Below are 24,339 nucleotides of genomic sequence, written 5' to 3'. Positions count from 1 at the left end.
TCTCTAGTTCTATACTTTTATACTGACAGGACTGGTGTTAAACACAGTAGTTAAAGTGATCTTTGCACAACAACATAAACCAGGGTGGGACCTGGTCGAGCCTGTGACTTCTGTCTTCTGAGTGCTCTGCTCCTGGTGCTCTCTCAGGCAACAGCCATGCACGCAAGCTGCACAATCTAGCTCACCATCCCTGATGAACACTGCAACATGCGTGCCTGACCTCCAGCCACTGCAGCAGAAACAGCCACAAAACTGCAACCAGCTCCCCAGAAGAGCTCAGCGCTGGAGGGTAGCCTTGCAAATGTAGAGGGCTGGGGAGGCCTGAGTTTGCCCCCACTGAGAGAGCTCCCCAAGTGGTTGGGCTCCCGGGGACCGACCCCCCTGTGCTACCACCACTGCTGGGCTGTGGTGCGGTGTCACTAAGTGTGTGTGAGTGGCGAAGCTGGGCTGTGCAATGAGGCCTCACCCTGGAAACCACAGAAAAAGGGGGGATGACAAGGAAAATCAGAGCAAATAGGGGACAACCAAGTTAAAATAAAGAATAAGAGCTGAGACATAGAACAGCGGGTTGAGGCGTTTGCCTCGCACACAACAAACAAGGGCCTGATCCCCAGTGCTACATATATTTCTCCACTTTGGTAGGATTCTGTAAGCTTTCAGAATTATTTATAGATTCCCAGAAACCGACCCCAATTATTTAGCTTAGAGTTGCCCAGAAATCTACCCCGAAGTTTTTATTTATTTATTTCTGGTTTAGTATGTAAGATTTCATCCTCTAAATGCACAGGCCAAAAACTCAAGCAGACTGCTATACAATTCCTTGAGCAATTTCTCAGAATGGTTCCTGACTCTGTTGGAGTCTACCCAAACGGTAGCCAGTTGGCCTATCTTTTTTTTTCTTTTTAAATTTTTTATTAGTGAATCACTGTGAGGTACAGTTACAGACTTACAAACTTTCGTGCTTGCGTTTCAGTCATACAATGATCCAGTATCCATCCCTCCACCAGTGCCCATTTCCCACCACCAATGGTCCCAGCATAACCTTCCGCCCCATCCCCTCCACCCCACCCTTCCTCTGTGGCAGGGCATTTCCTTTTGCTCTCTCTCTCTCCTTTTGGGTGTTGTGGTTTGCAATCGAGGTATTAAGTAGGCCTATCTTTTTAAAAAAATTAATTTATTTAAAATTTATTTTTTTATAAAGTTGTTCACAATATTTGGTTACATTTAATATTCAAACACCAATCCCACCACCATTACACCTTCCCACCACCATATTTCCATCCCAAATTCCAAATCCTGCCCCCAAAGCAGAACTGAGATCATTTATTTTGTATTGCTTGTTATGAATAACACACTAAAAATCCAAAAAAGGTTTTTTAGAGAAAGTGTGAAGATTTGTGTATTTCACCCAGAAGCCATTAAGCCCTTCTATGAGATTAGTAACATGTTGTTAAAAGTTGAGCCTTGTGTGCTTTGTTCTACATAAATATATATAAATATATATGGTGTGTGTGTGCGCAGTGCTCAGAGCTTACTTCTGGCTTTGTGCTCAGGGATTCTCTCCTGGCAGGTTTGGGGGATACTATGGGGTGCTGGGAACTGAACTTGGGTTAGCCTTGTAAAAGGCAAATGCTCTACCTGCTGTTTTATTGCTGACAATTTTTTTTTTTGTCGCAGACAAAATCTCTTTAAATGTTGGTATGAGGATGACTTCTTTCATTAGGTTGCGCTTTATCTGAGTGATAGTGAAATCTACCTGATATCTCAGGTATCAACAATCCTGAACTTGCTACTTCTACGTTTCCATTTTAAAGCATGCAAATTCTATCACTGCTACTAGCTCCAGAAATATTGAAATGATTTATTTGATTTGATTTTTTTCCCAGTTTGTTTTCAACTACACTCCAAGCCATAGACAGCAGCACAACTGATTAGGCAGAAAGAAGGTGGTTTTATCTATGCTTATTTTTACGCAACCTCAAGTTATAGAAAACAAACAGCAATTGAATACAGCAGATAGCTTGTCATTCGGCTCACTTAAAAACACCAGAGTGTTTTCTTCTGTAAGCAAAGCACAGAAAAAGATGAGTCGTTAGAATGACTGATTACAAATGGCGATCATCAGGGCAGATGTAAGTCATTTTGGCTTAATCAGGTCATTAATTATTAGGGTTTATCAATTAGTTTTATTGAAGGCAAGGGAGCTTAAATGAATAGTAAGGCATTGATTTGAACTGCAACATTTTCTCAAAGAAAATACAAATGCGGCACAGAGAATCCAGGGGTTTTAGATCCTTTTCATACCACTCAAAAAAAAAATACGCATCTTCTTCTATCAACATAAGCCTTTCATGGAAAATCAAATGAACTCTTATCCCCAATGCATCAAATATCATGTTTGTTGCTTCCGACTGAAGTTTAGTTTTAATAGATCCTAGTCAAAAGGTCAGTATCATATTGGAGAAAGTGAGATTAAGGCACAAAGCAAAAATGATCCTTGAAAAATATCAGATTTTTAAAAATCTTCTTTCATTTTAGAAAAGGATATTAGTCATTTTATGCTGTGAGGCTTTTAGAGGAGCCAGACTCGATTCCCATGAACCAGGTCATTTTTTTGTTTGTTTGTTTTTGGTTTTTGGGTAATACCCGGCAATACTCAGGGTTACTACTGGCTCTGCACTCAGGAATTACTCCTGGCGGTGCTCGGGGGACCATATGGGATGCTGGGAATCGAATCCGGGTCGGCCGCGTGCAAGGCAAACGCCCTACCCGCTGTGTTATCGCTCCAGCCCCAAACCAGGTCATTTTTGAAGAAGCAGGGATAACATGGAAAGTGTGTGGGCATGTGCGTGTGTGTGTGCGTGTGTGTGTCTGTGTATGATTTATAGATGAAGTGAATTTGTTATGAGAAATGCTTAGCACTGCATCTTGCAGAGCACAATGAATTACTGAATGAATGAAATGAATGAGGGAAATTTGTGGCAAAACTGAAAGCTCTCCATCTACAGACAATGACTTCTAGATAGGATTGGTGATGATAACGACTCTGGGTATGTACCATCCAATGGACTGGACCAGACCCTAATAATAAAGAAAACATGTTTATTATACCAGCACCGTCAGAACAGTGCAGTCTTCTGCCCCCGCGCCTGGGTGTTCCTTCCCGGGGCCCCTTGGAGGGGAGCGGGTTGAGCTTTCCTCCCCGCCCCGACCAGGGCTCCGGCAGCCGAAGACCTCCAGGACCAGCCACCACCATGCTGAGACCACTCTCCGCACACATGAAGGTACTGGCAGAGGGACAAAGCCACGCGGGTTCTGGGGCCGAGACCTCCAAGCCTACTCAGATTGGAGTCGAGCATCTTCCACCCAGATCCTTCAAATTCCAGTAGGCGGGGGTCACACCCACCACCTGGCCCCCTGGCGCCGTGTAATCCCATCAGCGGCCAAGACTCAGAGACTATAAAATCCAGATCCCGGAACCGCGCGGCCGCGACATCTTATCAGAACTTTTTTTTATGACATCTTATTGTCTCATTCCTACTTTAGACAAACTTGTAGTCTATTGAATGTAGCCTGCCCACAGGGCAGAGTCTGGCAAACTCCCCGTGGCGTACCAAATATGCCAAATACCAGTAACAATGATGGGTCTCATTCTCCTAAAGAGCCTTGAATATAATCTCAGGGCTAGGATGAAAGAGACGTTACTGGGGCCTGCTCGAGGCAATCGACGAATAACAGGATGATGAAATGAAAATGAAATACCAGCACCGTATTGAAGGCAAATTTCTTACAGAATGCTGAGTGCTGCTCAGATGGGATCACAGGAGAGTTAATAATTACTTAGGCACAACTGGATCCCTGTTGCAAGAATTTCTGTCTTTGGTGAGTATTCACAGTAAATTGGGTTTGATAATGATGATGTAACAAATATATGTGTTACAGCCACAATACTATTGTGTCTAAGTAATTATTAACCCTTCTGTGATACCATCTGAGCAGCACTCAGCATTCTGGAAGAAATTTGCCTCCAAGACGGTGCTGGTATAATAAACATGTTTTCTTTATTATGGAGATGGATATGATAGCCAATGGAGATGATAGCCAGTTAGGATGGAGTTACGTTAAATAACATGAAGAGTTGGGACTGGAGAGAAAGTAGGGCTCTTACCTTGCATATGGCTGAACCAGAACGGATTGCCAGCACCACATATGGTTTCCTGAGCCCCGCCTGGAGAGAACCCTGACCACAGTCAAGAATAAGCCCTGAGCACAGTGTGTGCAGCCCTAAACCCTCCTACTCCAAATTAAAAATATCATGAAGTGCTTGGAAGATTATTAGAAAAGTATCAGGGAGTGCAAAGAATAGAAGGATTTGCAAATAAGGTTCTCATGTCAAGCAGCAGAAAATAGTAAATGGATTTTTACAGGAACCTGTAATGGTATAAAATCAACCTCAAAGGGACTTTTAAAGTGAAACATTAACTTACCACATAACCTTTGTGGTCACTTTCCTATTCTATCTTTAATGAAGTATGAAACATTATACTTGCACTCATCACATACTATGAGTGGTAAGATGGGTCTATCATCTCAAAATTATGTTGATGCTGGGTGACTGATCAATTGTGATCACAAACATTTAAAGACACTCAATGTCTTTAATGTCAACACACAAGAAGAGAAAACACAGAATCAAGTAAATATTTGCATGGGAATAGCAGCATTGTTCACAAAGACAATCTGTATACAATCCAACTGTCTTCATTAGTAAATGAATGACAAAATGTGACATATCCATATAAGGACATTTGTCAACAATGAAAAAGAAATGATGGGGCCAGAGCAACAGTACAGTGGGGAGGGTGCTTGCTTTGCAATGCCCTATCCAGGGTCCATCCCTGGCATCCCATGGGGTCCTTCAGCCCTGCCAGGAGTGATCCCTGCAGAGCCAGGAGTAAGCCCTGAACACTGCCGGGTGTAGCACTAAAACAAAACAAAACAAAACAAAATAGGAATGGACTACTATCACATGCTCCAGGATGGACGAATCTCAAAGCATTGTGGTGAGTGAAAGAAGTGAGAGAGGGAAAAGTTTCCATTCTGTTCACATCAAGTGTCTAGAACAAGCAAATGTGTAGCCAGAAAGAGATCCGAAGGCGGAGGGTACAGACAAGAAGTGCGTGCACGTAGGCATGATGGCATGTTTGTGTGTGTGTGTGTGGGGGGGGGGGGAAGGTGGTGGTGATGGGAATGTTTTAAAATGGAATAAGTTACAGGGCTGGAGAGAGAGTACAGTGGGTAGGCCCGTGCCTTCACAGACCCACGTTCCATCCCCACTTTTTAAATGGGTCCCTGAACCCCACCAGGAGTGATTCTTGAGCAGAGTCAGGAGTAATCCCTGAGCACCACCGGGTGTGATAAATAAACAGATAAATGAGATGAAAGTAATGGTCAAATTTTCTTCCAAGGGGAAAATTTCAAATAAGCTATATGCCAATAGGGTTTTTTGTTGAAAATGAGCTTCAAAAACACCATTTGACTTCTTATGAACTTATCACCTTCTCCATAGTTTTCCAGGTGCTGGGTGGTCCCTGTGGTTGTTACTGTTCTGCTCTATTTGTAAGGAAGATTAGATGCAGTATCTATGGGTGACACCAAGCATACACCGTAGCCAAGTGGACCAATAGCTAAAAAGGTGTATACTGGTGTATATATCACTGGTGTACACTGTGACATTTAAGGGTGACGACATTTATTTAAAGACACTGATTTTTAAATGTCACACTGTAGAGATAAGATTAGTTTTCCAGAGGACTTAGCCCAGGTGTGCAGTGGGCAAAAAACAAGTGGTTGGCAAAATGCAAAGACACAATCAACCAAGCATTGTTGCCTCCGTAAATTCTAGAGACTGTCAGACTGGGACTGACTTTTTTTTTTCCCTCACTGATTTGACCAAATTGACTGTGGAAATTGGTATCATGTTGAGACAACCCATGTAGCCACCCATAACCACCGCACCCAGGAGCCGGCTCTTTCCACACGCTGCATCAATTAGCCACAACAATTCACAGAAGCTGCAGCTTGCTAAGAACGGCCAGTGTGGGCGGGGCTGCTCACAAAAGGGGCTCGAGTCTACTGCTCAGCTCCACCCCCGAAACACAAGCAGGGTCAGAGAGGGCTGCCCAGCCCGAAGTAGGCTGGGTGGCGGAGGGGGCTGTTCAGAAGCAGATCAATAGAACCCAAAGTGCTCTGTATAGGAACCTAGAAAGCAATTGGGAAGATTACTTTCAAAGGAAACTCCGACTTTATTTCTACCTGCTCTTCCATGCAACTTCCTTTGTTCCTCCCTCTCTTAAATCCTTCTCCCTTTTTAAACTTATTTATTGAATCACTGTGAGAATAGTTACAAAGCTTTCATGTTTGAGTCTTGGTCATACAATGATCAAACACCCATCCCTTCACCAGTGAACATTTTCCACCACCAAAATCTCCTGTATACCCCCCGTCCCACCCCTACCCTTACCTGTGTGGCAGATGATTTCCACATTTCTCTCTCTCTCTCTCTCTCTCTCTCTCTCTCTCTCTCTCCCCTTTGATTACATTCATTATTTTGCCACCAGTCCCACCATTATTATTTGGAATTTTCCTCCAACACTCAGACCTGCCGAAAAGGCAACATTCGACAATTTGTTTTCTAATGCTGGTTATCAATAGCATATGATGTCCGGCTGCGTAATACTGAAATTCTAAAATTTTAATAATTAGGTCTGGAGAGATTTCTGCCAAGAGCAGTCGGTTCTGAGATTCGTTTGTGTGTCTCTGGGATCATGACCATTAGGGAGCTTAAAAAACAGCCCCCCCCTCCGGGGGGGGCATTTGTGGGCGCATCTCAGGGTCCTGTCAGGGCGGGGTAGGAGAAGGACTGGCTCCTTCTCTATCCCGTGAGGCCTGGCGTGTGAAGTCACTACTGGCCCGTACTTGGATTTTCCAATGAGCTCTGGAAGATGGCGGCCATCGGATGTCCCAGGGAATGGGTGGAGGGATGACAGCTTTTCCCATCTGGGGTGGCCCAGAGAAGGTGGCCTAATGCAAAGTCTGGAGGCATTTCTGCCAAGAGCTGCTCAGTTCTGAGATTCGTTTGTGTGTCTCTCTCCTTCTCCTCTCCCTCCCTCCTCTCCTTCCGCCCTTCTCCTCTCCTTCTTCCCTTCCCTTCCCTCTCCCTTTCTTCTTCTTTATCTCCTTCTGTCCTTCTCTGTCCCTTGACCTTTCCTCCCTCCCTCCCTTCCTTCTTTTTCCCCCCCTTGCCTCTCTCCGGGCTTTGCACTAAGGTCTCACTCCTGGTGGGCTTGGGGGACTGCATGGGATGCCAGGGATGGAGCCAGGGTTGGCTGTGTGCAAGGCAAGTGCCTTCCCTGTTGTGCTGCTCTAGCTCCTCCCTGTACTTTCCTATCAGGACAGGAAGGTCATGCAAACGGAGAATCCCCTTTTTGCTGTGAGCTGGTCCTAGGAGGTGCCGGAACCCACTTGGGTTCCATTTGGAATCCATTTCATTTTGTTTTGCAATGCTGGCGATCAAACTCAGGGCCTCACACACGCAAAGCAAGTGCTCTACTCCTAAGCCACATCGTTGGCCCTGGAGTTCGTTTTGCTTTATACTTTGAAAGTATTGAATTACTACCCCTGTAGCCTCACCGAAGGGTTTGAGATGGAGGTGTGGTACCAGTCTTAAGGAAACATGAGTTCAGTTTACAACTATGGCACGTGGGTCTGTTCTAGGTTATTTACGGTAGCAGGAATGAACTCGTCAACTCTTTCCCCTCGGAAGCTGTTGCACTGTTTCTCTCAGGGCCAGGACGCCACTCTCCGCTCACACGGAGCCACAGGACATTAGCTGGCTCCATTTCTAGTGACTTCTCCTAACTCTGTGCTTCAGCAACAGCCTCTCATTATGTTTAATTGTCTTATGAAAAGAGAAGAAGTAATATATCTATCTAGTTATTTCTTGGGGACTGCCTTCTAATGACTGAGAACAGCAGGTACAATTAAAGAGAGACTACGCTGACATTCTGCATTACAGATTCATCTGTGCACAACAGGAACACACTTTAGAGAAAACCACAACGTGATATGAAAGTTATTCTAATCACTCCATCATGTAATAAAGGGGAGGTCATCCAGATATTCTATGACAGCCTTAAATAAAATTAAGTAGCATAATCAGTTGTTGCCAAGGGCAGTGGCTGTCTAGGGCCCCATGATTCAGTCCAGAGTGTGACAACCCTCTCCTCCACCGTGTACAGATGACAGAGGCTGGAGCCACTGCAGCTTTTCCAGGGCTGACGACCAGGCGAGAAGGCCCGGGGTTCTCAATTCTGCCTTCCCTGAATCCTTTCAGAGTAAGGAAAGGTTTCCTTCTGACACGGTGGACCTGACACCTTCCCTGGACCAAGTCCACAGTCTGCTCTGTACGTGGTGTGAAAGAACACATTCCCAGGAGCCAGAATGGTCTAAGGGATCCTGCGATAAAATACTTTTCAACCTCTGAGCTTACTCCTATTTTACAATCTCTACTAAGAACACTTCTCAATGACACAGGAAAGAAAAGGTCGGGTTACTGCAGCTAATGCATAAATGTGCGGGAATGTATCTTGATTGTAGACTCTACTTGGAGCATCTGAAAGTCCTGAAAGTCTTCTAATAGTCTGTTCTAAGGAAATAATAAAAATTATGGCAGACAATACTTATTTTGCCAAGTACTGAGCGAAAAGGCAACACTCGTCATCTGTGTCATCTCATTTAATTTTCATTAGAGCCCTTCAAAGAGATACGAACCTATCTTATAGCTAGAACCTATATAACCCTATCTTATAGCTAGAACAACTGCGTCTCCAGCAAATAAATAAAATTACATGCCTGCAACCACACACTTAAAGATTCTAACCCCAAAGAGGTTGACAAACTGATGGGAATGGGTATGGCTAATATGAATTAAGAGGCAGAAGTTGAAGGTAGGTCTGGTCTTCAAGCCAGAGTTCTTCCTTTAGACAACCAACACTTTCTGCTTTTCTCATGGCTGTCATGTGAGCTTTTTTTTCCCCCCGTAGATAAGATACTTTAAACACTATGGTTTACAAAGTTGCTCATAATACAGTTGTTACAGGCTTTCAATGTTTGAACACCAATCCTACCACCAAAGGGACCTTTTCTCCACCACTGTTCCCATTTACCAGACCACCCTCCAAGCCTACCCCCTTAGCAGACACACGCTAAATTATTCTCTATTGCTTGCTGCAACTAAATGGCTAGAGGAATTATCAGAAACACCTCAGTAAAAGAAAGTATCTGAAAATTCTTATAACTCACCATGAAGTTAAGTCCTACCCTGAAGATTTACTGAACTGTTGCTAACTGAGCCTTCTGCGTTACTAAATCTCTGAGGAGATGCAGCCAAGCAGCTAAAATTCACGGATACACTGGTATGCTCCCTCACCCCCACTCCCAGTAGCTGAGAACTCTGGGCACCCTTGGGAGGGGAGCAGGCCGAGTCCCTGACTTGCAGAAGGCCTGGCAGCTGCACCCATAGCCCAATGCTGCAGTCACGCCAACAGCTCGATTTCCACTTCACTAATAGTCTTCAGAGACACTGTGACAACTTTCAGGTACTCCAGTATCTAGGCTGAAAATTTGGGAGAGGGTCTTTTCAAGTCACTGGCCCAGACCACAGGCCCTAAAGTGTCTGGATACGTGGCCACGTGACACTCCAAATTCCAGTAGAAGCACACCAAATTACATGGGAAAGTAGTAGAGATGTCACTCAGCTTCTACACCTGAGTTTTGTCATCTGAAAATAAAGCTACTATGAAAGGTTCCTTCAAGGTTCTCAGGAAGCAGGAGTAAAGTCAGTTCCAGAGAAGGCTTGTGATAAATGACGGCACAGAACAGAGAAGGAAATTCATCCCTCAACAGCAAAGAACAGATTTGATTTCCACGGTGCTGGTGACCTTAAACTGCGCTCCTGGAGGAAGGGACAGATGTGAGGAGGCCTTCTAATTGCTAAGCATTTTTGGTGGAATGTTTTATCTGAGGATAACTCTCTTTAATGCTGAAAAGGAAAACAAAGGATGGATTTCAACACACCCTCCTCCCCCAACCCAGAAACAAAAACATTTTTTTCCAGAAAATTATGATTCAATTTACCCACCAGAATATGAATAAATATGACTGGCATATAGTCAGGGTCATAAATGAACAGTGGATCCAAACAACCAACAGAAATAACTTTCATACAGGTGCTCCCCACACCCCCTAAGCCTCTCAGTTTACCTAACACAAAGTGGCCTGTGGTGCTTGATGAGTTGGTGATCGCACTGTGCACAGAATGCATTTCACTGGGCAGCTGGCGAGGGCATCCTCTTAAGGGCCAAGGGCTCATCAAAAGTGAGTCAGACACACAATGATCACAGGATCTGTTTGCAGCCCAAAGTCGGGCAGGGGGCAGAATGCACTCAGTACATTCTTCCCATCTGTACTAACAGGCCTTCCCTGGGTGCCACAGGACCTTCATTTTCTTCTCCTCCATGACCCCACTGATTCTCACTTTCAGAAAGGAAGGCAGAGGGAGGCAGCCTAGCTGGTCACTGCCCCAAGTCCCCCTAAAAGAGATGCTTTTGCCTGTGATCAATCCTATCACACATGTATGGGTGAAAGAAAAACCAACTCCAAGACAACCCTCTCTAATTAAGCAGAACACCATGCAAGTATAGATTACACTGTATTCAAGTAAGCATTTTATTTAGAGATAACTATAGACCTGCATGCAGCTATCTTAAACTAAGAAGCTTCTGCACCTCAAAAGAAATAGTGACCCAAATACAAAGACAGTCTACAGAATGGGAAAGGATATTCGCCCAATACACATCCGCCAAGGGGTTGATATCAAGGATATACAAAGTACTGGTTGAACTCCACAAGAAGAAAACATCCAACACCATCAAAAAATGGGGCGACGAAATGAACAGAAACTTTCTCAAAGAAGAAATCCGAATGGCAAAAAAGTACATGAGAAAATGCTCTACATCATTAATCATCAGGGAGATGCAGATCAAAACAACAATGAGTTATCACCTCACACCACAGAGACTGGCCCACATCCAAAAGAACAAAAGCAACCAATGTTAGCACGGATGTGGGAAGAAAGGGACCTTCCTTCACTGCTGGTGGGAATGCCAACTGGCTCAGCCCTTTTGGAAAAACAGTATGGACGATTCTCCAAAAATTAGAAATTGAGCTCCCATTTGACCCAGCAATACCAGATATGGGAATATATCCCAGAGAGGCAAAAAAAGTCTAGTTAAAGTGACATCTGCACCTGTTTGCTCATTGCAGCACTGTTTACAATAGCCAGAATCTGGAAAAAATCTGAGTGCCCGAGAAAAGATGATTGGTTAAAGAAACTTTGGTACATCCACACAATGGAGTACTATGTAGCTGTTAGAAAAGATGAAGGCATGAAATTTACATACAAATGGTACTACATGGAAAATATCATGCTAAGCGAAATGAGTCAGAAAGAGAGGGACAGACATAGAAAGACGGCATTCATCTGGGGAACATAAAGTAACAAAATAGGAGACTAACACCCAAGAAAATCCAAGATAAGTACCAGGAGGTTCACTCCATGGCTTGGAGGCCAGCGGAACATGCTAGGAGAAAGGGCAGCTCAGACAGAGAAGGGAGCACCAAATAAAGGGTGTTGGGAGGATCCTCCCAGGATGGGAGATGCATGCTGAAAGTAGACTACAGACTGAACATGACTGGCACTCAATGCCTCTTTTGCAAACCACAGCACCCAAAAGGAGAGAGAGAACAAAAGGGAATGCCCTGCCACAGAGGCGTGTGTGTGTGTGTGTGTGTGTGTGTGTGTGTGTGTGTGTGTGTGGAGGGGATAGGGGGTGGGAGGGATACTGGGATCAGTGGTGGTGGAAAATGGGCACTGGTGGAGGGACAGGTACTCAATCATTGTATAACTGAAACCCAAGCACAAAAATTTGTAAGTCTACAACTGTACCTCATGGTGTTTCACTAATAAAAATAAATAACAGACAACCTTTCCAGCCTCTATTCATTTTCTCCCAATGGCAGTACCTTGGTGTTTGTGCATGTGCATGTCGCCCAAGAGGCGGAGGGCCTCCTGATGATTCTCAGTCCATTGGCCAGCTTTTCAGTGTAAGAGCGCGAGGATGAAGTACAATTCAGGGTCTGTGGGGATGGGGATCACCTACGCTTGGGGGACCCCAGGCTGTATCCAGCAATGCTCAGGGCACTGTGCAGTGCCTGAGATTGATCTCAGATCACTACACACAAGGAAAGCACCTTCACCCCCTGGATTCTCTCTCTGGTACCTCAATAATAACTTGCAAAATTATTGTACATTATAACAAATGGGGCCACAGACACTGATGCAAGAGAGAAAATGTGTCCATGATGTGACCAATTTAAGCCACACCCACTTCCTTTTAGCCTGACTTTCTCTCCCTTGGAAAGCACTTCAGGATGACAGAAACAGAAGAACCATACAGTGCATAATCCTCTGTGATGGTGACGGTGTTTCCCACTGGCATAACCAGAAACCCATACAGGTTATGTAGACCAACAGCTTGCTCCTGATTGCTAGCTGTTATTATGACATGGCATAATGCGTGGTGGCTTTTTTCACCATCGAAGGACATCTGGGTTATTTCCAATGTTTGACTACTTAGAATAAAGGTTTTGGATCTGATGAGCTAGTACAAAGGGGAAGGCACTTACCTTGCACACGAGTTGATCCTGATTCAATTCAGGATTAACTCAGTTGATCCTGATCAACTGAGTTGATCCCAGAACCACAGATGGTCCCCCTGGCACCACCTCAGCACCACCAAGCGTGATACCTGAGCACAGAGCTAGGAGTAAGACCTGAGCACTCCCAGGTGTGGCCCAAACCCCAAAGCCCCCACAAATACAGAATAAAGAATTCTTTATTCTTTATTAAATACAGAATACAGAATTCTTCTGGTCCCTCAGAAGAATTTCATAAACATGTGTAGAGATTTTTGCATTAACAAATATCTTCTTTCTCTCTGGGATCAATGTCCAGGAGGGTAACTGCTGGGCTGTACGCTACTTGCATGTTTAAACTGTTAAGAAATGCCAAATGATTTTCCAGAGGGTTGTGCCACGTTACATTGCTATCAGCCACGTGTCAGTGATTTAACGTCTGTGCGTCCTCACCAGTGCTTGGTGTTAGCATGATTTTTCATTTGCGCTACTGTGGCAGGTGTGTAGTAAAATCTCACGGTAGTTTTAACTTGCATGTCCTTAGTGGTTAATGATGGGGAACATCCTCTCAGACGCATCTCTACCGTGTGCGGAGTTGTCAGTGCAATGTCTCTCTGGCTCATTTCAATGCTGCTGGTTTTTTTTTTTTTTTTGCTTTTTGGGTCACACCCGGTGATGCTTAGGGGTTACTCCTGGCTTTTCACTCAGGAATGACTCCTGGATTCAGGGGAACATATGGGATGCTGGGAATCGAAACAGGTCGGCTGCCTGCAAAGCAAACGCCCTACCTGCTGTGCTATCACTCCAGCCCCACAAGGCTCTTGTTTTTGACTGTTGGGTTTTGAGAGTTAAAGAACTCTCATAGTTTGAGTTCAAGAACTCAAACAATGTTTGAGACTCATATTCTCATAAAAGAACACTTGTATGTAATGCTACCTGGAGTTTGTCTTCTGAAATTTATCACCACAGATGCAGAAAACCTGAGTGATTACCCAAGGCAAAGAAAATGAATGGCAGCAAGAGGATGGAGGTTCAACTTCTCCAGACATTCCCGTTTGGACAGAGAGCATGGGGCAAACTCAGAAACCCCGAGTTGTCAACAAACTAGCTTCTTTCCTCAGTTACTGGGCTATGTCTCTCCACTGCCCCAATACAAGTGTTCATAAGTTAACATGATTAGTATTTGCACTTAAAGGAGAGTAATTAGAGGATTCAAAAACAAGAACTAGGGCTGGAGCCATAGTAAGCATATAAGGTACTTGCCTTGTAGGCAACTGACTCAGGTTTGATCTGTAGTGTCCATATATATATATATATATATATATATATATATATATATATATATATATGCCCCAAGTCCACCAGAGTGATTCCTGAGCACAGAGTCAGGAATAACCCGAATACTGCTGGGTGTAGCCCCCCCAAAAAAAACAAAACCCCAAAAAACAAAATCAAGGATGAAGGTGTAAATGTGCCCCTACCACAAATCCCCTTCCAGACCCATCCGACCAAGCCTGGGGCCCCCACATCGCAGCTGATTTCACTGAAGGTTACAATTTAAAAGTGAGGGGTGAGTTCTTTTTTTTTTTCTTTTTGAGTCACACCCAGCAATGCTCAGAGGTTACTCCTGGCTTTGCACTCAGGAATTACTCTTGGTGGTGCTTGGGGATGCCGGGGATCGAACCCGGGGGTCGGCCGTGTGCAAGGCAAATGCCCTACCTGCTGTGCTATTGCTCCGGCCCCAGGGGTGAGTTCTTTTTACACAGACTTGGGGTGCTCAAATACTAGATTTTTACTAATTAGCCTGGTCCCCCAGAAGGCAAAAATCTAGCTATATTTCAAAACTCAGTATGACCTTTCACTTCTGAGGTCAGTATGCATCAAGTGGGTTGCTGCCAAGAGGCTGTTATACTTCTTCAAAGATTACGTAAAATGAACTGGGCTGGAGCAATAGCACAGTTGGGTAAGGCGTTTGACTTGCACGCGACTGACCCGGCTGATCTGGGTTTGATTCCTCCATCCCTCTCAGAGAGCCCAGCAAGCTACTGAGAGTATCTTGCCCGCATGGCAAACTACCTGTGATGTATTCGATATGCCAAAAAACAGTAACAAGTCTCACAATGGAGCTGTTACTGGGCCCGCTTGAGCAAATTGATGAACAACGGGAGGACAGTGGCAATGAACTGTGTGGGGAGAGAGTTCAATGGGCGAGAACACAGGCTTTGCGGGGAGCCTGGGCCCCAGAGTAAGACACCTGGTACAGTCTCTGAACACTGCAGGGTGTGCCCCTCTCCCAAAATGTAGCATGTTGTAACACTCTCCATACCCATGCCACTGGACCCTGCACCAGGCTGTCTCACTCAGGGCACCCCAGAGGGGGGTGGGTGGGACCCCTCCCCGCCCTGCCCCAAGGGACCCAGCCTCAGCAGACAAAAACCTCCACAGCTCAGCTGCCACCACACTCATAGCCATTCTCCAGAAGCTTGGGCTGAGCCTCAACCACAAGTGCATGTATTCCTGGACTGCACGGCCACAAATATTCTACCCATATTCCAGGATTACTGCACCACATTTGACAGGGTTCAAAATAGGAGGCAACCAATCTTAGAGGAAAATATATATTTTAAACATATATATATATATATATATATATATATATATATATAACCACAAGGCTCAATCTTTAACAACATGTTAATGATCTCTTATTAGAAGAGCTTAATGATCCCTGGGTGACATGTAACAATCCTCACCTCTTTCCTCTAAGGATACTTTTTTCTACAATGCTCAGCAGATTTTCATAACAAACAATACAAAATCAATTATTTTGGTTCTGCTTTGGGGAAGGATGGAAAGATCAGAAATATGGTGGTGGGAAGGTATAATGGCGGTGGGATTGGTGTTGGTCGAATATTAAATGTAATCAACTATTGTGAACTACTTTATAAAATAAAAATTCCACATGGAACACCCATCATTTGACTGCTTTTTTGCATCTTCGCAACTGTCCCCTCAACTGAACCCTTGCATCTCACCTGGTGCAACCGCTTCCTACCAGCTGATTCTATCCTTGTCCCCCGCTAAGCCTAAGGCACACAGACCAGGCCTCCCAGCTGTCCCAAGCCCACCTGGTATGGCACTTCCCCACACACATAACTTGACCCACATTGCTCCCTTAGGACTTCGTCCCCAGGACCATGCAGATTACTCTTTATTGTTGTTGTTTGTTTTGGGGGCCACTGGCTGTGCTCAGGGCTGACTCCTGGCGCAGTGCTCAGGGATCACTCCTTGAGGGCTCAGGGGACCATCTAATGTGCTGAGGATCTACCTCAGGTTGTCTGTGTGCAAGCCAAGTGCCTTCCCCACTGTCCTGTCTCTTTGGCCCCTACTGCAACTTTCCTCCCCCTCATGCAGCCTGAAATCGCTTCTTCCTCATGTTTCTGAGTTATGGACTGCTTCCCCCACGCTGCCTCTCTCCACGAGCACATAAACAATGTTTGTTGTCTCTGACAATATGTTTCAGCACCTGGCACACAGTAGGCAGACAGTTAATGTTTGCTGAAGGAATCGGTGGACCACACCATACATTCGAATATTTAAAAGCTTGTCTATTAGAGAGAAGAGAGGAAGCCGACCAGCTGCATAGACACAAAAATGGTCCTGGCATACTCTCTCTCCAGGTTATTATTATTCTTTTTTTTTCTCTTCTAAGCTTCCCCATTTGAGATACAATCGCCCCGGCCTGATTGCCAATTTTATTTTCTTAATCTAAGTTCTATCCTCATTACCCTTCCATTTCTATTTTTTATCCTCAGGGATAGAGAGAGCAGTTTGAGCCCGGGCATTCGCACATCTTCCAAAGAAATGGCCTAGGTGTTAATCTTGCATTTATGTTTGATGTGGGTAATGACGGCTGCGACTGGAGCTGCAGGTTTATTAATATGCAGGGCTCTCACCTCATTAGTGGCGATGTATGTTTTGAAGTTAAACTGCAATGTCTGCGGTAATGCTGCATCTGGCCTGGCAGACTTTCTCACTGTTCATTTACTTTATTTTTACCCAGCCAGTACCTGTCATGCTTACGGAGCGGCCATACGCACTTTTCATTTTTATTTCTTAATTTTTTAAAGTTCATTTTAGGTGGCCTGTATATGTGTTAATGACAGGGCTTCATGGGTGATGGTCCCTCTCCATGCCCTCCCCTGGAGTGTCCACATCCCTCCAGCTTGGTCCCAGTGTCCACCTGAGTCCTCCCCCCTCCCTCCCCTGGAGTAGCTGCCTACCAAAGACCGGTTATCAGTTTCTGTCGCCTTTGGTTATTTATTTATTTATTTTTGTATCCCAACTTCTGTGTCTTTATATTCCATATATGAGATATCATTCTTACACACACACTTTTTAATAAAGGTATCTTTTCAGAGTGGTTAATTGTGGTGGAATTTTCCCACACTGAAAATAATTACGTCTTTATGTGGTATCAAGTGTGCATCTTTGGAAAAACACTTTCAGAATTTTGAACTTGGTAAATACAAAGTCTGTATACTTCCCCCCAGCTTGATTTGGGAGTGGGTGTGTTTATTTAAAAAAAATTACAATAAAGTCATCATAAGAAAACATCTGTATTATTAAACCATTTGATGGTTTATAAAGTATTTTTATACATCATCTCTTTTTGGTTTGTTTGTTTTTTGAGCCAGACCTGAAGCTGCTCAGGGCTTACTACTGGCTCTGTACCCAGGGGTCACTCCTAGTGGGGGCAGGGGGACCCTATGGGGTGCTGGGGATCGAACCTGGGTCAGTTGCACATGCACAACAAAGGCCCTGCCTGCCGGCCTATCTCACTGGCCACCCAATGAGATCCTTTCAACTTGCAAGATAATTTTAAAGCCTTTATTAAATTAATTTTTTAAAATGTGGGAGGCACACCTAGTGATGCTCAGGGTTTATTCCTGTCTCTGCACTTGGGGATCGCTCCCGGCAGAGCTCAAAGGACCATATGGGAGTGCCAGGGATTGAACCCGGGTTGGCTGCTTGCAAGACAAGAGCCCTACCCACTAAACTATGGCTCTGGCCCCAATATCTTAACCAAATCCCAGAAAGAACAAAGCAGGGGCTAGAGAGGACACACAAAGGGCTGCAGAATGTGATTTGCAAAGGACCCTGCAGGGTCCCCCAACTACTGCTGGGTGCTAGACATAGCCCCTGATTACCACGGGGTGTGGTTCCAAACAAAAAGAACAAAGTAGGGCCTGAGAGACAGCTTGAAGAATTGGGGTGCATGTTTTATAAGTGGCAGCCCAGGATCCAAGATGGGACTGACCTCCCAGCACAGAGCCAAGACCAGCTGTCCCTTGCTCCAACCCCAGCACCTGGGTGTAGCCGCCAAACCAAAGGAACAAACACAATAAGAAAACTGGGATGGGGGCGATAATACAATGGGTAGGGTGTTTGCCTTGTACGCGGCCAATCCAGGTTTGATTCCCAGCATCCCATACGGTCCCTTGAGTACCGCCAGGAGTAATTCCTGAGTGCAAAGCCAGGTGTGCATCGCCGGGTGTGACCCAAAAAGCAAAAATTAAAAAAAAAGGGAAAAAAGAAACCTGGGATGAATGACATTATCAGATGGGCCCGGGGAGAGGTAGGGATGTGGCTCAGGGGCAGAGAGTTTGGCTAACTTGCAGGAGATCTGGATTCCATCTCCAGCATCCACAAAGCAAAACAGAAGCAAATAAACTAAATGGCCAGCAGTAGCCCCGCTGCTCACTGCTCGGCTTCCATTGCATCCTCCTGTCCATCATGGAGATGCCTCTGGAAAGAGTCTCCGTCTTAAACAGCTTATATGGGGCTGGCGGAATGGTGCGAAGGAATTGTATGTGCACGCCTCACCCCTCAGAGCCACAAGTATCACATGGTCCTCCAATCACTGTTGGGGACGGGCGGGCGGCGGTTTGGTGGTGGTGGGGTGGGGGGGCTCTAAAAAATGAGACAGCTTGTATGCTATGAATCGTGTGTTAGCAATTCTACATTATGCTCCTGCATATTTTTTTTCAAGGAACATATGTATAATTATTTATTTATTTATTTTTTTATTAGTGAAAAACCATGAGGTACAGTTATAGGCTTACAAATTTTGTGCTTGGGTGCATATTTTTTACAGTGAAATTTTAGAGTGAAACACCCAGGAGCACTGTATTCCAAGGAAGCCATTTCAAAGTGAGAAATGGTCTAATCTCTTCTCTTTAGGCAAGGATATGTGGCTATTTCACAAATTTGTTTGTTTGTTTGTTTGTTTGTTCTGGGGCCATGGGCGGTGATGCTCAGGGCTTACTCCTGCCCTGTGCTCAGAAATCACTTCTGGCAGTTCCTGGGGGACCTATGGGCTGCTGGGGATCGAACCTGGGTGGGTTGCACGCCAGGTAAGCGCCCCTCTTGCTGTACTATCATTCCAACCCCTTATTTCACAGTTAAAAAAAATTTGCATTGTTAAGTATAAGAACCTGATTTTTTGGTGCGGGGTTGGGGTGGAGGGGAAGCGGTTGAGAGGGAAGAAGATGATGATCCGAGGAAAGCACAGACACAGACCGAGACAAAGGAGAAAGAGGCTCAGCTCACTCCTTAGGATTTCTCTTGCTCCCTTTCTTTTCACTCTCTGTATTCTCACAGCCTGCCCCAGGCTCCCCTCCCCCAGAAGAGCCGCTGTCTTTGATTTGACAATGTGACACATATTCAGCCAGAATGCACATTATCATTCACTCAGAGAAAGCAAAAATGAGTACATGTGCTTTTAAGAAGGTACAGCAATGAGCTTATATAGCAAAAGTGTATAAACAAGTATATTACCTATTTAATTGCCTTAGCTGAACTTAAAAGCTCTGATCTTTAATTGCCTGATTGAACTGATCTAAAAAGCTACAATTTTTTAATCAAGGAGAAAATTAAATAGCTTTCTGGTAAATAAGAAGGCATCTTTAATCTTATTTTTATGGAATCTAAGTTATTAAATATGGACAAAAACCTCTAAAATACCCAGTTAGCAACTCCTCCAGCTAGAGTAAATTCCTCATTATGATGCTTTCACAGATATCTCCGGGGACACGGGGACACGGGGCTCCGCCAGTTCTTCCCGGAAAAACACACTTTGAAATTCAGAAAGTGAAAGTTTCCATGAATAACTAGGAAACTCAAAAGCTAAATATATCCAGTGAGGGGTTTTACTGCAGCCTGTAATTTACATAGCTGAGCACTCCTAATTCTGGGGAAGCAACGGTTCGTCTGCATTATAATTCATTAGTCCTTCTTCTATCTAGACAGATGTGGATGCAGGGACACTCATGGGTACTTATTTAACGCTGAAATTCCTTCAGAGGGCAGACTGCCTCTCGGCCACTGACCCCACATGGTCCCTGCCGATTTCTTCTCCCCACAGTGGCATTCTCTGGAGAGTTAGTCCCTTGCAACTGAACTGACAGATTGAAAAAAGAATACAGGATAGTACAGTGGGGAGAGCCCTTGCCCTGCACACAGCCAGCCCAGGCTCAAACCCTGGCACCCCAGATGATCTCCCTAGCCCAACAGGAGTGATTCCTGTGTGAAGAGGAGCAACCCCTGAGCACTGCTGGGTGTGGCTCCTGAACCATAAATAAATAAATAAACTAGATTACAGGCTTGGGATTCCTTTTTGAATCTCTATACATCACTGATAAGAGGAAACCTTTCCTGGGGGCAGGCAGGGGTCTCCTTAAAAGTGCTCTTTCAGGGCCAATGATTCCACACAGCAGTGCTCAGGGAATGTGGCACCAGCGATTGAATTGGTCTCAGCTACAAGGACTGAGCCTTCATGCCTATATGAGATGAGATGTCTCTGCCCTAAAAGGCTCTTCCCTCCCTCCTCTCTTTCTCCCTCCCTCTTTTCCTTCCTTCCTCACACTCAGCAGTGCTGGGGATGAAATCCAGGGCCTCATATAAGCAAGGCAAGTGCTTCTACCACTAAGTCACATTCCTAGTTGTGATTTTTTTTTGTTTGTTTTGGGGGGGGCCACAGTCAGTGATGCTCAGGGTTTACTCCTGGCTCTGTACTCAGGGATCACTCCTGGTGGAGTTCAGGGGACTCTATGGGATGCCAGGGATTGAACCCAGGTCGGCTATGTGCAAAGCATGTGCAAGGCAACAGTGCCCTACCTGCTGTGTTATCTCTTCAAGTCCCTGATTTTTTTTTTAATTAAAAAAGAAAACCAAGGATGACAGCAAAAAACTAAACCATATTTTCCTATCTAACATCTTATTTAGTGTTATTAAGATTACTCAGAGTTCCAGCTGGGGAGAATTCACTAGCAATGGCCTGATCCTCAGGCTCACTTTAATAATATTTGCATTTCCATGGCAAGTTCCTTAATGAAGGTTTTTACTATGGAGAATTGATGTCTTCCTTAAGTGTCTTTGTCAAATGGACAGCAGATGTCCATAAAAATCAATAAAATGACAAGAATTGACCACTGTTTTCATTCTCATTTAAAAGGCTATAACCACTTTATGGGTTGGTGCATGTCAAGAAGTAGGAGTACAGGGAATAAAAATAAATTAAGTCACATTGTATTAAATACCATTTTCTCTTAATCGGCATGGTGAAAAATATTTATAAATAAGAAAAGTAGATTCTTTTTTTGGTTTGTTTTTTGGGACCATACCTGGATGTGCTTGGGGCTTGCTTAGGGATCACTCCTGATGGTGCTCAGGGGACCATATGGGAGGCCGGAGATCGAACCCGGGTCAGTCAGTGCAATACAAACGTCTACCCACCATATTATCACCCCAGCTTCTATTACCAGGGAAAGTAATACTAAGAACTCAATATCTATATATACCTATGATTTTTACCAACCATACCACAGACCTAGAAAGAAAAATCAGTCTTTATAGAAAAACTTGATTTATAATCCCATTTTATCAGCATAAATACCTACAAGAACAGAACTGATTCATGAAGAAATTGAAGATCACCAGGATAGTAAAACTACCACAACAAAAACGTTTCAATGACAGATGTGATAGCATAACTGAAGAGACGTTTCTTTCCCGTAGTTTATACTGTTAAATTTTTAAATCCCCTTTAATCACAACTGATATGTATGTTGCTGCATTTCCCAAATGTGCATCAAGCTAGGTAGAGCAGACATGTAAAATTAAACAGCACTGGTCAGTAAAATGATATTGAAGTTGCTGTGTTCAAGTCTATTTCTCACTGAATAATTTGTTCCAAATGAATTCAGACATTTGGGAACATTACATAAAGAGAGGTTTCTTTTGCAGCATTCAAACAATTAACTAGCATTCTCCTAAGTTCTCTGTTAATAGTCAAGGAGACTACTTTCTGATGCTTCCACCCTTTCCTTATTTAAAGTTTCACTTTCAAGATATTTGACAATCTCTTAAGGAACAGTGTGTGGTGACATCTGATATGCCAATAAAAGGTGGGGTGCAATTAAAAAGACTGACGATTTTGCATTTAACTAGACTTAAGTAAGAAAAATAAGATGTGCTGTCATTTTCAAACATTATGAAACACCTCTTTACATATTTGGTAAGCACGATTAATTAAAATATCAAGTATATAATCAAAATCCAAGCAGTTGAAGGAGAAGAAAATTTCAGTAGCTGTCTTTTTTGTTTTTACTACCAAAAACATCATCCTGGCTTAAACAGCACATCCACTATTCATATTCAAAATCAAGATCCACACATACTTGGTCAACACGTTTTGATAAAATCAAGAAGAAAGAAACCGTACCAATGATCCTCGGACCATGACACTTTGAAAATGGAAATAAATCATAATCATAAATGGGGGAAAATCAAACTTTTGGAAATAAAATTTTAAAAAGTCAGAAAAAATTAATTATGATTATATGGGAGAAAGAAAGAAAGAAAGAAAGATAGGGGGAGGGGGAGAGGGGGGACATAGCCCAAAGGGAAGAGAACTAGAATGGTCACAGAACTGAGCTTACAGGGATGGAGCATTAGGATAATTCATATACACATTAAAGTATCATTAATAGTACAGTAAATCACCATATCTCAATAAAAATGGAAAAAGATCAAAGTTCAGAGTCAGAGAGACAGATCAAAGGGTGGGTTCATTCCCTCAGACCACAAGGACCCTGAGTGCAGCAGAGTGACCCCTGGGGCAGAAAGCTGAGAGTAGCTCCTGAGCACTGCCAAATAGGGCCTAAAACACAAAACAACACACACACACACACACACACACACAAAGTACCTCTCACCCCAAATTAAGACAGAGCTTGAAAGTTTAGCACATACCTCTGTGTAAAATCTTTAAACTCCACAAATAGGTAAGGCCTTTAACAACCTGAATGCAAGGAAGAGAAAAGAGTTCAATGATGGCTTTATAGGAAAAGAGCTATACTTAAACTTATCATTCTATCAACCACGTTTCTCCCTTTAAAACTATCAATTAATAAGGGCTGCAGCAACAGTATAGTGGGGAGGACACTGGTCTTACACGTGGCTAACCTATATTCAATCCCCAGCACCCCATCTGGTCCCTGAGCCTGCCTGGAGTGATCCCTGGGTACAGAGCCAGGTGCCTGAGCACCGCCAATCAACAGCATACACTGAGTCACCCCGTTTCTGGGCCAGCAGAGTAGCAGTGCAAAACATCAAAGCTACAGGCTCCTTTCTCTGATAAGCACAAAATTTTCTGAAGAGACAACATGAGGAACTAAAGACACAGGTGTACGTGCATGTGAAATGATCTGGAAATACAAATACAAAAAGCAAAGCTTTTTAGCACAGACGTGGGCAGGAGCAGAGAGAAAAAGGGTTAATTTTTTTTTTCTTTTTTGGGTCACACCTGGCTATGCACAGGGATTACTCCTGGCTCTGCACTCAGGAATTACCCCTGGTGGTGCTCAGGTGAACATATGGGATGCTGGGAATTGAACCCGGGTATACCGTGTGCAAGGCAAATGTCCCACCCGCGGTGCTATCGCTCCAGCCCCAAGGGTTAAAAATTTTTTTACTTTTTGGTGGGGAGGGGAAGCCAGGATCTGTGAGACTGGCATTCTGGGGCTCAGACCAGCAATGCAATAATCCTGGTCAGTAACCACCTGGGTCATCCTGCCTGTTCTCCTGGCTATCTGGTACAAGCAGCAGAACTGAGCAGGCCTTGTAGTGGGAGAAACTCAAGGCTTTGCATGCAAGGCATGCATGCATGCCCATCATTTGTACGATCTCCACAGCCCTTCACCTGTCATGTTTGATGTCTATACTTCCATGTGTAGAATTCAGTCAGGACACTTATAAACAAAGAGAGAGATTTCTGGGTTGGGGCCAGACCTGGCAGTCCTCGGGCTACACAGAGTTCAGTGGTTGGTCACCATTGGCAGTGTGGGGGGACTCTGAGGGTTCCAGTACTGGGAGTGGGACCACTCCCTTACTCAGCCACTGAGCTGTCTTCCCGGTACCAGGGAGAGGCATATAAAAACATGAACTTATGAAACTGAGAGA

At 44.2% G+C, this 24,339-nt stretch overlaps 1 protein-coding gene across 2 annotated transcripts in view; it reads right to left on the bottom strand.

Annotated features, from left to right (window-relative positions):
- Nucleotides 1-24,339, bottom strand: part of MAP2K5 (mitogen-activated protein kinase kinase 5) — a 272,784-nt gene that overhangs the window by 123,758 nt on the left and 124,687 nt on the right. The window contains exon 13 of one of the 2 annotated variants that reach the window (XM_056127637.1): nt 23,131-23,179. The exons of the other annotated variant lie outside the window; for it this stretch is intronic. Coding sequence (XP_055983612.1) covers nt 23,131-23,179 — 49 coding nt within the window. The remainder of the gene's footprint in view (nt 1-23,130; nt 23,180-24,339) is intronic. 2 annotated transcript variants of the gene reach the window in all.

The sequence above is a fragment of the Sorex fumeus genome, unplaced genomic scaffold (assembly GCF_029834395.1).
Source record: "Sorex fumeus unplaced genomic scaffold, SorFum_2.1 ptg000063l, whole genome shotgun sequence".
In the NCBI taxonomy this organism is placed as follows: domain Eukaryota; kingdom Metazoa; phylum Chordata; class Mammalia; order Eulipotyphla; family Soricidae; genus Sorex; species Sorex fumeus.
This window is presented reverse-complemented; position numbering and strand designations above follow the sequence as displayed.